The sequence below is a fragment of the Cetorhinus maximus genome, chromosome 8 (genome assembly GCF_964194155.1).
Source record: "Cetorhinus maximus chromosome 8, sCetMax3.hap1.1, whole genome shotgun sequence".
Classification (NCBI taxonomy): domain Eukaryota; kingdom Metazoa; phylum Chordata; class Chondrichthyes; order Lamniformes; family Cetorhinidae; genus Cetorhinus; species Cetorhinus maximus.
Window position 1 is genome coordinate 9,793,174 of NC_135886.1, and position 14,995 is coordinate 9,808,168.

Below are 14,995 nucleotides of genomic sequence, written 5' to 3' on the forward strand. Positions count from 1 at the left end.
GGCAAAAATCAGGAAAATGTCTGTTTAAGGTTAATCAATTGTGGAAGGGGAAAAAATGGAAAGTTGAGAGAAAAAAAGACACAGCATAGCAGAAAAGGGCAATGACTTATTTGTAAAAAAGTTGCATTTTTGTTTGACTAACAGACTCAACTGAGACAAGGGAATAAACTTTATCACCAACTAGCACTTAGTAGTACAACAGAGATCAAGAACTTGTCATGGGGGGGTAAAATTACAGCTTCAAAGTTAAATTGCTAAATTATTACACCACTGAAATCAAGAACATTTCTACAGAAACAGAACAACAACAATAACTGGCATTTATATAGTACCTTTGACATCGTGAAGCACCCTGACACGCTTCAAAGAGGTGTAAAATCTGACAGAATTTGACACTCAGCCAAAGGGGGAAATATTAGAGCAGGCGACCAACACTTGGTCAAAATAGGCAGTTTCTAAACAGAGTCTTGAATGAATGAGAAGTGGAGTGGTATGCCAGAACCTAGGGACTAAACAGCTGATAGCACAGTCACCATTGATGGGGAAAAAGCAGGAAATACATTCCCTGATTGTTGTACGGCTGAGGAAGTTTACAGAAATGAGGAATGAGGCCCTGAGTGGACTTGAACACATGGTTGAGAATTTTAAAATCGAAACACTGATGTACTGGGAGTCAACGCAGAATTTTAAACAGAAGTAGTTATCAGAACATAGCCTGGCTGCATCCAACAAAAGTACTCTTTATCCTATTGTAGTCTACAAGTGGCCACTTCTACATAAAGCTTTTTAAAATTCATTTACAGGGTCGGGGCATCGTTGGCTAGGCCAACATTTATTGCCCATCCCTAATTGCCTTTGAGAAGGTGGTGCTGAGCTGCCTTCTTGAACCACTGCAGCCCACATGATGTAGTTAGATCCACAGTGCTAGGTACATTTTTAAAATTTGCATTGTTTTTGTATTCAGAAACAGAAGGCAGTGACTGAGCAGTGTAGAAAAATATCTTTGTGTACCTACCCACAATAGGACCAGGTGTAACTCCATGTTTCATAAGCTGCTCTTTTAATTCTTCGTTGCTCAGCTGTGTGACATCCATTTTGTTTGTATAGTTACCTTCAGCCTCTTTTAGTTTGGGCAGTTCCTTAGTTACAAAGAAAACAAAAGACAACTGTAAAGTTTAATTGCAATTGCAACAAAGGCTGCAGTATCACTGGCCTTTAAAATAACAGCAAAAATTGTCTTGCAACACAAAAGGAAGCTGACTAGAGATAGAAGTTACTTTACATGTGCAAAATAGCTTCTTAAAGAGGGGTATGTAAATCAGTAAGATAAACACACTAGTAATGAATCATAGAATGACACGGAAATAACCACAGATCCAAATGGATTCATTAGGTAAAAATTTAGTTTGGAAACACACATCAGCATGCGTGTGTCCAATTTATAAACAGCAAAGTCAGCAGTTTTGTTAAAAGACAGGTCATAGGCTTTAAAATGCAGCCATTCTATTCAAAAACATGTCAATAATCCATAGGATATATAAAATAGTTCTATTTTATTTCCATTGCTAATTGGTGCTTGAGGGTGTGTTTACCTTTCAATAAATTCCACACAAACTAAATGAATGCTAAAATTTCATGAGGACAAATGATTCAACATTACATCCTATTAAGTTTCAGTAATTTAACAAAACTATGAGGTGGCTAGCTTTATAAAACCATCAGAACCTCACAAGTTGCAGGTAGGACTGAATTTTAAAGGCAATGGTTAAAAAAAAGATGGAAATTGCCCCAGCATATGATGAGAACACTTCTCAAATCAGAGGAATGTATTAAATTACCAAAAGGGAACAGTTAATATTCCTTATTGATAGAATAACCCTCGTCTCATTTCTAGTGAGTCGATAGAGGAGACTTGGGAGAAAAGTGCACCGTCATTAAAATATCAACGTTTTAAAGTTGGAAATTACAGTCATTCTGGGACCTACTGTAGGGGAAAAAAATAAATGCCAAGGCATTGTTTGTAACTTCTCCCTTCCCCACCCCACAACAGAGATTGGAGGTCTGCAAACATTGTACCATTATTTAAAAAGGGTGCGAGGGATAGGCCAGAAAATTATAGGCCAGTCAATCTGACTTTGGTGGTCGGCAAATTACTGGAAACAATTCTGAGATAAACTGTCACTTAGAAAGGCACGGACTGATCAGGGATAGTCAGCATGGCTTTGCTACGGAAAGATCGAGTCCTACTAACTTAAGAGGATTCCTGAAGGAAGTAACAAGGAGGATTGATGAGGGTAGTACAATGAATATTGTCTACATGGATTTCAGTAAGGCATTTGGCAAGATCTCACATGGCAAACTGGTCAGGAAAGTGAGATCTCATGTGATACAGAGGATGGTGGCAGGTTGGATCCAAAATTGACTCAGTGCTAGGAAACAAAGGGTAATGGTCGATGGATGTTTTTGCAAATGGAAAATGGTTTCCAGTGGTGTTCCACAGGGCTCAGTGTTGGGGCCCTAACTGTTTGTTTTACATAATAATGATTTAGACTTAAATATGGGAGGCATGATTAGGAAATTTGCAAATGACACCAAAAATTGGCCATGTAGTTGATAGTGAAGAGGATAGCTGTTGACTTCAGAATGATATCAATGGTTTGGTTAAGTGAGCGGTGAAATAGCAAATTGAATTCAATCTGGAAAAGTGTGAGGTAATGCATTTGGAGAGGGCAAACAAAGCAAGGGAATACTAAATAAACTGAAGTTATTGAGAGGGGTTGAGGAAGTGGTAGTCCTTGCGGTGCATGACCACAGGTCCTTGAAGGTGGCAGGACAGGTGGTTAAGGTGGTCAAGAAAGCATATGGAATGCTTTTCTTTATTGGGCGAGGTATTGAATACAAAAGCAAGGGTGTAATGATGGAACTGTATAAAATGCTGCTTAGGCCATGGCTGGAATTTTGTGTACAGTTCTGGTCAACACATTACAGGGAGGACATAATTGCTCTGGAGTGAAGATTTACAAGAATGTTGCTTTTCTTAGAACAGAGGAGGTTAAGGGGTGACCTAACTGAGGTGTACAAAAGTGTGAGGGGCCTAGATATGGTAGACAGGAAAGACTTGTTTCCCATAGCTGAGGGATCAATTACCAGGGGACATAGATTTAAAGTGATTGGTAGAAGAATTAGAGGGGACATGAGGAAAACTTTTTCACCCAGAGGGTGGTGGGCGTCTGGAATTCACTGCTAAGTTGGTGACTGAGGCTGAAACACTCAACTCATTTAAAATGGTACCTGGATCGGCATCTGAAGTGTTGTAACCTGCAAGGCTATGGACCAGGTGCTGGAAAGTGGGATTAAAATGAGTGGCTAGTTTCCTTTTTCTCTTTTTAGCTGGCACAGACATGATGAGCTGAATGGCCTCTTCCTGCACCGTAACTTTTCTATGGGAAGAATTTTCTCCCTGTCGTGCGGGCTGGGCGGGAGCAGGCTTGCAGCCAATTGCCGGCCTGCGATCGGCTGCACGCCGCCATTTTACGTGGGCGGGCCAGTTAAGGACCGCCCAGTGTGACGTGCACCCTGAAGCGCTCAGCACTCCCTGTGCGGGCGGGGGGGGAGGAGGGAGAGTCAGGGCCTGCGCTCTTTCGTGCATGTGCGCGAAAGAGCGCAGAAATCTCTAAGGCACAGAGCTGCCTTGGAGTTTAATTTCATTGTGAAAACCTGAAAAAAAGATTTGGAAAAATTATTTGGACATGTCCCCTCATATGACAGTGTCACGAGCTGGGACATGTCTATGAATTTTATTAACATTTTTTAATTAAAGTTATAAAACCTTCATGAAGTCTCATCCCGCCCGTGAATGAGGTTCCATGAAAAATGCGAAGGCCATCTGGGCTCTTCGCCTGCCCGCTAACCTTAAGGTTGGACAGGCAGCCCTGGGGGTCAGTTTAATTAATTAATTAATGGCCGTAACAGGCCTTTGACAGTTCAGCGGGCATGCAGTGGAGTCGGCTGCTCGCCCGCTGAACTGAGGCTCGGAATGATGTGCGGTGACGTCAGGACGCACGCCCGATGTCACCGCTTGTCATTTTACTCATCGGTGAGTGGGGCCCACTCCTACACGACGACCAGAAGATTCAGGCCTATGGTTCTACACACACATTTGAACTATTTTAGAGCATGGGCAAAAGAGCTCACAGATCTCCCCGAAGCAAGTGCTGCCTCAGGGAGATTGGCTCAGATTTGAGGTTTCATGCTCTCTCAGAAGCCCGCCAGGGCTCCTGGCCTGCCCGCCAACGTTAAGGTTGTAGGGACGCCTGCCCGACGTCACCCTGCGTCATTTTACACATCGGCAAGTGGGGGCGGGACCTGCCCCCACTCGCCGAACTGAAGGTTCCACCCCATGGGTATTTTAAATTGGGGTCAGGTTTATTGTTGGGGGCAGCTAAGAAAATTAAAATGAAAAGCACTTGCAGGCATGCTGTTTGCACACCCATTAATAGCATCAGCCAGCACATATTCAGAGTTAAAAGTCAGGAATCCTTGCAAGTGGTTTATACAGTATTAGCACATGTCCCAATCAGCATCAACATCTTTCCTAGTGATATTAATTAGAGCACATGACAATTAAGCCATATAATTCCACGCCAAATCTAACTTCATTTTATCACTACATGATGAATGGATCCTCAACCCCATTCTTCAAAAAAAAATCTTGCTACCTAATCCTGAAAGATTAGCACATTACTGCATGATCTATTTCTGGCCCTCACCTTTTCTCATCTCCTCACTGCCCCATAGTGACATCATCTAAAGACATGTTATCAGGTTCTATACATATGTGATGATACCCATCTCCATGTCATGACTAACTCTCTTGGCCCTCCACTGCCTGTTTTATCAGCCTGCTTGCTTGACATCCAGTCTGGATGAGTAGCATTTTCTTCTAATTAAAATTAGGAAGACCAAAGCCATTTCCTTCAGCTACTGCAACAAATTGTTCTCTCACCAACAAGCAATTAGGGATGGGCAATAAATGCTGCCCTAGTCAGCGACACCCACAGCCCACAAATAAATAAAAGAAAGCCCATCTCTGTTCTCAGCCAGTCTCAGTGTTGGAGACCATTCGCGAGCCCAGCATCCTTTTTGACCTGAACTGGGCTTCTGACCCAATAACTTTTCCATTACAAAGACAACCTACTCCCACCCCTGTAACTTCAGCATATATGCTGCTGAAAGCATCATCCATGCTCTTGTCACTTCCAGACTCAAGTACTGGAATGCTCTCCTAGATGGCTTCCCAACTTCAATAATTTTGAGCTTAACCAAAAATTTGCGACCTGTATCTGAACTCATACTCAGTCCCACTCACCTGTAATTCTGCTTGCTGGCATACATTGGAGTGACAAGTCTACCAACACCTCAAATTTAAAATACTCCCCCTTGTTGAATCACATTCTCTCAGTCCTTGCTATCTCTCCATCCTTAAAGAATGATAGGTGCCTTCAACTCTGGGCTCTTAGACACCTCCCACACTCTGCCCCATTATTGGTGGCCATGCTTTGATCTGTATAGCCACCCAGGGCCTCAGAATCCCTTCCCAAGGCTCTCAACTTCCCTCTCCTCCTCAAAACCTAGTTCCTTGACCAAGCTTCGAGCCACTCTCCTAAACTTTTTTGGCTTGGTGTCAATTTTTATCTGATTACGCTGTGGTGAGGCACCTCGTACTTTTTTTTAAAGTTAAAGGGCTACATAAATGCAAGTCATATTTCTACAATCTAGCTATGTTCGCACATCAAAAACACGACTGGCAGAGATGCATGTGTTAAAATATTACAAAAAATAAAATTTACAGATATTTCAAGACCAACTAGTTACATCAGCCTTGGCTCAATGTTAGCATTCTTCTGTTCTCGCCTGAAGGTTATAGGTTCAAGCCCCACTCCAGAGGTTCATAATCCAGGTTGACACTTCAGTGCAGTTCTGAGGAAAAGCTGCACTGTCTGAGGTGTCATATTTCAGATGAGATGTTAGACAGAAACTTCATCTGCCAATGGCACTATTCGAAGAAGAGCAAGTGAGTTCTCTTAGTGCTCTGGCCAATATTTAACCCTCTATCACAAAAAAAACTACCTGGTTATGTATCTCATTGCTATTTGTGGAAGTCTGCCATGTGGGAATTGGCAATTACAGTTTCTAAATTTCAAGAGAAACTACACATCAAAAATGTTTCATCAATGTAAAGAGCTTTGGGGTATCCAGAATGTTGTGAAAGGTGTTATATAAATTTCAATCCTTTCCTTTCTATATTTGCAGTATTTTATACTGCTGTTACTAAAAGCTTTCATCTTAAGCACAATGCAGCACCTACATTCCAAAATCAACTCAAACACCTACTTCAGCACAAAATCCATCAGAACATTTGTTTTTTCATTGATTTGCTCAGAAGCCACAACTAATTTTGAAGACTATATTTTCTCTGCGTCACAAACAGAATTTGTGTGCTTCCTTTGGAGGGTCTGCAGAATTCACTTCCCCAGAGAGCAGTGGAGGCTGAGTCATTCAATATGTCCAAGGCAAAGTTAGACAGATTTCTGATAGATAAGGGAGTCAAAGGTAATGGGACCAGTCAGGAAAGTGGAGTTGAGACCACAACTAGATCAGCCACAATCTTACTGAATTGCAGAGTAGGCTCGAGGGGCCAAATGGTCTCCTCCTGCTTCTATCTTCCTTTCACTGCCTGTCATCAGTATTTTCATATGAGGTGTGTGTTTTCTTACCTTCAGTGTCTGTATCCTAATTAAAATAATTTAGACAACATGCTTTTTGTGAGTTTAAAAATAAAGGAGATTATTTATTATCACACATTTACCCCGAATTTAACATGTTTCGCTCACTCGTCTCACACACAAAGATTAGATACAGATGAAGGTAATATATTTATTACCTTAGCTTATAATTATCTCAGTCTCTTTCATGGCAGGCCTGTAGTTTCTAAGATGCAGTTGATGCTTTAAAGTTAAAGTGAAGGTCTTGTAAAGCATGGGATTCTCAGCAGGCTAAGAGGTTTCTTGAGGTCCAATTTCTAGGAACATGTTTCTAAGGCGAACCTTAACCAGAATAGGTTGGGAAATCCTTCCCTCAGACTCAGACATTTACAGCACAGGAGGAGGCTATTCAGCCCATCATGTCTGTACTGGTCAACAAAGATCTAACTATACTACTCCCATTTTCCAGCGCTTGGCCCATAGCCCTGAAGGCTATGGCAATGCAAGTGAATATCTAAATACTTCTTAAATGTTATGAGAGTTTCTGACTCAGCCACCCTTTCAGGCAGTAAGTTCCAGACTCCCACCACCCTCTGGGCGAAAACCTTTTCTCCTCAACTCCCCTCTTAGCCTTCTACCTCTTATCTTAAGTCTATGCCCCCTTGTTATTAGCCCCTGTGCTAATGGAAAAAGTGCCTTCCTATTCACCCTATCAATACCCCTCATAATCTTATACACCTCAATCAGGTCCCCTCTCAACCTTCACTGCTCCAAGGAACACAGCCCCAGCCTATCCAATCTTTCCTCATAGCTCAGATCCTCCAGCCCAAGCAGCATCCTGGTAAATCTCCTCTGCACCCTCTCCAGTGTAAACACATTCTTCCTATAATGTGGTGACCAGAACTGCACACAGTACTCCAGTCATGGCCTAACTAGCGTTTTATACAGTTCCAGCATAACCTCCCTGCTCTTGTATTCTATGCCTCGGCTAATAAAGGCAAGTATCCCATATTCCTTAACCACCTGATCTACCTGTCCTGCTAGATTCAGGAATCTGTGGATATGCACACCAAGGTCCCTCTGATCTTCAGTACTTTCCAGGGTCTTACCATTCATAGTGTAATACCTTGCCTTGTTAGTCCCCTCCCACCCCCCTCAAGTGCATTACCTCACACTTTTCTGGGTTTAATTCCATTTGCCACTGCTCTGCCCATCTGACCAGTCCATTGATATCCTGCTGCAGTTTAAAGCTATCCTCCTCACTACTTACCACCCTACCAATTTTCGTGTCATCCGCGAACTTCTTGATCATACCCCCTACATTTAAGTCCAAATCATTTATGTACACCACAAACAGCAAGGGCCCTAGCACTGAGCCCTGCGGAGACCCACTGGAAACAGACTTCCAGTCACAGAAACATTCATCTACCATCACCCTTCCACTTCCTGCCTCTCAGCCAATTTTGGATCTGACGTGCCACTTTGCCTTGGATCCCATGGGTTCTTACTTTCTTGACCAATCTGCCATGAGAGACTTTATCAAAAGCCTTGCTAAAGTCCATGTAGACCACATCTAATGCATTACCCTCAGCAACACTCCTGGTTACCTCCTCAAAAAATTCAATCAAACTTGTCAACACGACTTTTCCTTAACAAATCCGTGCTGACTATCCCTGATTAATCCGTGTCTCTTCAAGTGCAGATATATTCTGTCCCTCAGAATTCTTTCTAGTAACTTCCCCACCACTGAGGTTAGACTGACTGGCCTGTAATTTCCTGGTTTATCCCTTTTTAAATAATGGGACATTAGCAGTCCTCCAGTCCTCTGGCACATCACCTGTGGCCAGAGAGAATTTGAAAATTACTTCCAGGGCCCGATATCTCTTCCCTTGCCTTCCTCAAAAGCCAAGGATACATCTCAACCACTTTTAAGCTAAACCTACTAGTTCCTCGTCTATATGTTAACTTCCTCTAATATTTCCACAATCCTCCACCCTGATGTATACAACTGCGTCGTCCTTTTCCAGTGTGAAGGCTGATGCAAAGTATTCAATGAGGACTGTACCCATGTCTTCCGGGTCCATATACAGATTAGATCTATGGTCCCTAATTGGCCCTATTCTTTCCCTAGTTATGCTCTTGCTCTTTATATATTTAAAAAGCCCCTTTGGGTTTTCCTTTTTCTACCCACCAATGCTTTCTCATGCACTCTCTTAGTTTTCCTAATTTCCATTTTAAGTTCCCCTATGCACTTTTTACACTCCTCTAGGGATTCTGACGTATTGAGCCCTCGGTATCTTCCATAAGCTTCTCTTTTTTCCTTAATCCTAACCAAGGTTCTACGGACTTAGTCCCCCGCTTTGTCTTTATGAGAACATATTTGCCCTGTACTCTCGCTATTTCCTCCTTAAATGCCTCCCACTGCTCTGGCACAGTTTTACCTGCAAATAGCTGCTCCCAGTCCACTTGGGCCAAATCATATCTCATCTTAGTAAAATTAGCCTTTTCCCAGTTTAGAACTTTTATTCCTGGTCCAATCTTATCCTTTTTCCACAACTATCCTAAATCTAACTAAGTTATGGTCACTATCTCCAAAATGCACCCCTACTGATACGCCTTCCATCTGCCAGGTTTATATCTGAATATTAGGTCCAGAACTGCCCCCTCCCTCGTTGGGCTTTCTACGTACTGGCTAAAGTTCTCCTGGATGCAACTTAAGAATTTTGCTCCCTTCCGAACCTGCACACTAAAACTATCTACGTTAATATTTGGGTAGTTAAAATCCCCTATTACTGCCTTATTACTCTTACACTTCTCTGAAATTTGATTACGTATTTGAACCTCTGTCGCTCCGTTTGGGGGCCTATAGTACACACCCTTTTTGTTTTCCCCTTTTGTGTTTTTTACTACTACCCATATAGCTTCATTTGATGATCCTTCAAAGTTATCATCTCTCCTCACTGCTATAATTGATTCCTTGATCAATATTGCGACCCCCGCCCCCTTCTCTTCCATCCCCCTCTCTATCTCGTCTGAATACCCTGTAACCAGGAATATTGTGCTGCCAATCCTACCCTTCTTTTAGCCAAGTCTAGGTCATAGCTGTATCATCATACTCCCACGTGCCTATCTGTGGCCTCAGCTCGTCTGTCTTATTCCTCAGGCTCCTTGCATTAAAATATATTCCATTTATCCTTGCTAAACTCGCTTCTTTCTTATGTAGCCTATGTTTCCTCTGCCTTCCAGACCCTCTTACTAGCGTTTTAACTTCTAATTCCATCTCAGCTTCTCTCCCCTCTGAACTATTTTTCAGGATCCCACCCCCCTGCCAATTTAGTTTAAATCCGCCCCAACAGCATTAGCAAACCTCTCCATGAGAATGTTGGTCCCGTTCCTGTTAAGATGTAGCCCATCCAAAATGTACAGGTTCCATCTCCCCCAGAAACAGTCCCAATGACCTAGGAATCTAAAGCCCTCCCTCCTGCGCCATCTCTCCAGCCACACATTCATCTGCTCTATCCTTCTGTTCCTATGCTCACTAGTGCGTGGCACCGGGAGTAATCCGGAGATTACTACCTTTGAAGTCCTGCTTTTCAATTTCCTACCTAACTCTCTAAAGTCTGCTTGCAGGATCTCATTTCTCTTTCTTCCTATGTCATTGGTCCCAACCTGGACCATGACCTCTGGCTATTAACCCTCCCCCTTCAGAATGCCCTGCAGCCATTCCATGACATCCTTGCCCCTGGCACCCAGGAGGCAACATACCATCCTCAGTCACGTCTGCGGCCGCAGAAGCGCCTGTCTACTCCCCTTACTGATGAATCCCCTACCATTATTGCCCTTCCACGCTTCTTCCTCCCCCATAAGCAGCAGGACCACCCACTGTGCCATGGCTTTTGCTCTGGTTGGCCTCCAGAGGGACCGTCACTCTTCACCATTTTTGAAGGCCGAGAAATGGTTTGCGAACGAGATGCACTCGGGGGATTCCCTCACTATCTGCCTGATCCTCTTCTTTTGTCAGGCAGTCACCTACTCCCTCTCTGCTTCCACTTCCTTAAGCTACGGGGTGACCACGTCCCGAAATGTGCTATCCGTGAGCCTCTCAGCCTCATGAATACACCGTAGTGCCCCCAGCTGCTGCTCAAGCTCCAAAACCTGGAGCTCGAGTTGCTCCAGTCAGAGGCACCTCCTGCACACATGGTCATCCAGACCACCAGGAGCGTCTAGGATTTCACACATAGCGCAGAATGTGCAAATCACGGGACTGAACTCCCCAGACATATCTTAACTAAACAGAATATGGACCCTTGCTTTTATTTTACCCTTACTCCTACTTGAGTGAAGACTAGATGCTAGATCCTCTAGATAGACTAGATCCTATAGGTGCTGCTCACTGCCTGTCCCAGGGTCCTCCTCTTGCACTCTCTTCCCTCTAGTAAGATCTCCCACTTTGAAGGTATTGCTGTGTATTACCTTGGTTGGTTGGGTGACTTGCAGCTAGTTCAATGGCTTTCGGTGGATCTCTGTCTGCAAGCAGCTTCTTGCTGGTTTTAAAAGCAGACAATAAAATGGTTTCCTGGTGATGTGTATGTTGATTCTAATCATCCTGTGCTGTTGTTTGACACCTTGAGATTCACCCAGCCTAATCTGGATGAGGGAAACCATCATAACATAATGGAAGGCTGATAGGACCATTCACACCCATTTTACATACATTGAGTTTCAATGTTCCCTTTTGTCCAGGGTGAAACAGAGTCAAATTTTTCCAAAACAAAAACAGAATTACCTGGAAAAACTCAGCAGGTCTGGCAGCATCGGCGGAGAAGAAATCAATTAACATTTCGAGCCTTCATGGCCCTTCGGCAGAACTGGAGCATAGTTAGAAGAAGGGAGAAATATAAATTGGTTTAAGGTGGGTGGGGGGGGGGGGCGGAGAGACACATTGAGGGTGTGGTGTGGTGATTGTGGAGATGAGCAGCTAATCAAAAGATGTCACAGACAAAAGGGTCAAAGAGGTGTCGAAGGTGGTGGTATTTGTCTGAGAAAAGTGCTAATTAAGAATGGAAGACAGGATATTCAAAGTACAGCTCTAGTGGGGGTGGGGTGGAAAGACTAAAGGTTTTAGTTTTAGATTTAAAAATAATGGAAATAGGTGGGGAAAGAATAATCTATATAAATTATTGAAAAAAAAAAGCGGGGGGGGGGAAAGAAACGGGGTGGGGATGGGGGGAGGGGGAGTTTAAGATCTAAAGTTGTTGAATTCAATATTCAGCCCGGAGGGCTGTAAAGTGCCTAGTCGAAAGATGAGGTGCTGTTCCTCCAGTTTGCGTTGGGCTTCACTGGAACAATGCAGCAAGCCAAGGACAGACATGTTGGCAAGAGAACAGGGTGGAGTCTTAAAATGGCAAGCGACAGGGAGGTTTGGGTCTTTCTTGCGGACAGACTGCAGGTGTTCCGCAAAACGATCGCCCAGTTTGCGTTTGGTCTCTCCAATGTAGAGGAGACCGCACTGGGAGCAACGAATGCAGTAGACTAAGTTAGGGGAAATGCAAGTGAAATGCTGCTTCACTTGAAAGGAGTGTTTGGGCCCTTGGACGGTGAGGAGAGAGGAAGTGAAGGGGCAGGTGTTGTATCTTCTGCGTGGGCATGGGGAGGTGCCATAAGTGGGGGTTGAGGAGTAGGGGGTGATGGAGGAGTGGACCAGGGTGTCCCGGAGGGAACGATCCCTACGGAATGCCGTCAGGGGGGGTGAAGGGAAGATGTGTTTGGTGGTGGCATCATGCTGGAGTTGGCGGAAATGGCGGAGGATGATCCTTTGAATGCGGAGGCTGGTGGGGTGATAAGTGAGGACAAGGGGGACCCTATCATGTTTCTGGGAAGGAGGAGAAGGCGTGAGGGAGGATGCGCGGGATATGGGCCGGACACGGTTGAGGGCCCTGTCAACGACTCAACCGTGTCCGGCCCATATCCCGCGCATCCTCCCTCACGCGTTCTCCTCCTTCCCAGAAACATGATAGGGTCCCCCTTGTCCTCACTTATCACCCCACCAGCCTCCGCATTCAAAGGATCATCCTCCGCCATTTCCGCCAACTCCAGCATGATGCCACCACCAAACACATCTTCCCTTCACCCCCCCCCTGACGGCATTCCGTAGGGATCGTTCCCTCCGGGACAGCCTGGTCCACTCCTCAACCCCCACTTATGGCACCTTCCCATGCCCACGCAGAAGATGCAACACCTGCCCCTTCACTTCCTCTCTCCTCACCATCCAAGGGCCCAAAAACTCCTTTCAAGTGAAGCAGCATTTCACTTGCATTTCCCCTAACTTAGTCTACTGCATTCGTTGCTCCCAATGCGGTCTCCTCTACATTGGAGAGACCAAACGTAAACTGGGCGACCGTTTTGCGGAACACCTGCGGTCTGTCCGCAAGAAAGACCCAAACCTCCCTGTCACTTGCCATTTTAAGACTCCACCCTGTTCTCTTGCCAACATGTCTGTCCTTGGCTTGCTGCATTGTTCCAGTGAAGCCCAACGCAAACTGGAGGAACAGCACCTCATCTTCCGACTAGGCACTTTACAGCCCTCCGGGCTGAATATTGAATTCAACAACTTTAGATCTTAAACTCCGCCCCCCCCCCCCCCGCTTTTTTTTTCCAATAATTTATATAGATTCTTCTTTCCCCACCTATTTCCATTATTTTTAAATCTAAAACTAAAACCTTTAGTCTTTCCACCCCACCCCCACTAGAGCTGTACTTTGAATATCCTGTCTTCCATTCTTAATTAGCACTTTTCTCAGACAAATACCACCACCTTCGACACCTCTTTGACCCTTTTGTCTGTGACATCTTTTGATTATCTGCTCATCTCCACAATCACCACACCACACCCTCAATGTGTCTCTCCCCCCCACCCCCCACCCACCTTAAACCAATTTATATTTCTCCCTTCTTCTAACTATGCTCCAGTTCTGCCGAAGGGCCATGAAGGCTCGAAACGTTAACTGATTTCTTCTCCGCCGATGCTGCCAGACCTGCTGAGTTTTTCCAGGTAATTCTGTTTTTGTTTTGGATTTCCAGCATCCGCAGTAGCTTTTAGCTTTTTGTTTTTATCAAGTTTTTCAGGTATTTTTATTTTTGTTTTGAAACAGAGTCAGGTTGGCTGGAATTCTACAGTCCTTATGCACTGATCCATCCTTAAACAAAGAGATCTGTGAATTCCCAAGATGGCTGTGAATGTCCATATTTAATTAAGTATTCGCCTGAGACTTAGGACTAGCTGAACCTCAAAATGCCAAAGGTCACATGATTTGTAGCAGCCATTTTAACAGTCTGTTCGTGTCTAGTTATAAAGTACTGTATTGATTGCAAGTTCGTAATATACTGGGACATGACACTTTGGAAAATTAAATTGATTTGATTGGAGGAGGGCACAATCACATTTCAGTAACCAATACTGGAAGTCACAGAATTCTGCTGATATTAGAGAAGCATGATGCCTTCTCAAAACCTCATGGGGATAGATACTCAAAAAACAGAAGCATGTGTCACTGACTGTTCACATTTGGAAAGGTCGTCTGTCGAAAGGCCCGTCTGATATCTACAAACAGGCACAGAATTCCTAAATGAAAAGTGAATGAGGAAAAAAAATAGTGGTCTCTGCACAGTTGCATAACGTTTTTTGGGAACTGGTGATCCCTGTACTAATTAGCTAAACTTTTAATTTCATTAGATAAGCCAACACATTTTTATCTGCACATAAAATATTACTGTGCTCTAAAAGGTCATGAGAATTTGGCTGGTACCAAACTGTAACTAAATCTTCAGGTATGCATAATGACTATTTAAGAGCTAGTTATTTAAATAACTAGGCATCCTCGGTTTCTGCAACATAAAGTCTCTGTTGGCTGAAAAAAGTGTTTGGGGGGGGGGGGGTTTCAGTTAATTTCCAACTATAATTCTTCCCTCCCAAATTTTAGCACAGTGGGGCAAAAATATATATGGTAGGAGAATAAAGTCACAGGTCAAATTAATTCCATTCAAATTTTTACTTACATGTGAATTAAATTTGCACAGAACCACTCTGATGCAAGCAGCAATTTCAGGGGATAAAAGTGAAGGGGGAAAAATTAGATTAGGCTCACTTTCAGTAGTGAAGTAGGCGATCTGATCAAAGTGTGTGTCTTTTTCAATGTTTGCCAATTGAGTCTCCGGTGGCAGCTTGCCACTTT

At 43.9% G+C, this 14,995-nt stretch overlaps 1 protein-coding gene across 1 annotated transcript in view; it reads right to left on the bottom strand.

Moving 5' to 3' along the window:
• Nucleotides 1-14,995, bottom strand: part of LOC144683420 (lamina-associated polypeptide 2, isoforms beta/delta/epsilon/gamma-like) — a 51,106-nt gene that overhangs the window by 18,010 nt on the left and 18,101 nt on the right. The window contains exon 2 of the mRNA XM_078546414.1: nucleotides 1,016-1,139. Coding sequence (XP_078402540.1) covers nucleotides 1,016-1,139 — 124 coding nt within the window. The remainder of the gene's footprint in view (nucleotides 1-1,015; nucleotides 1,140-14,995) is intronic.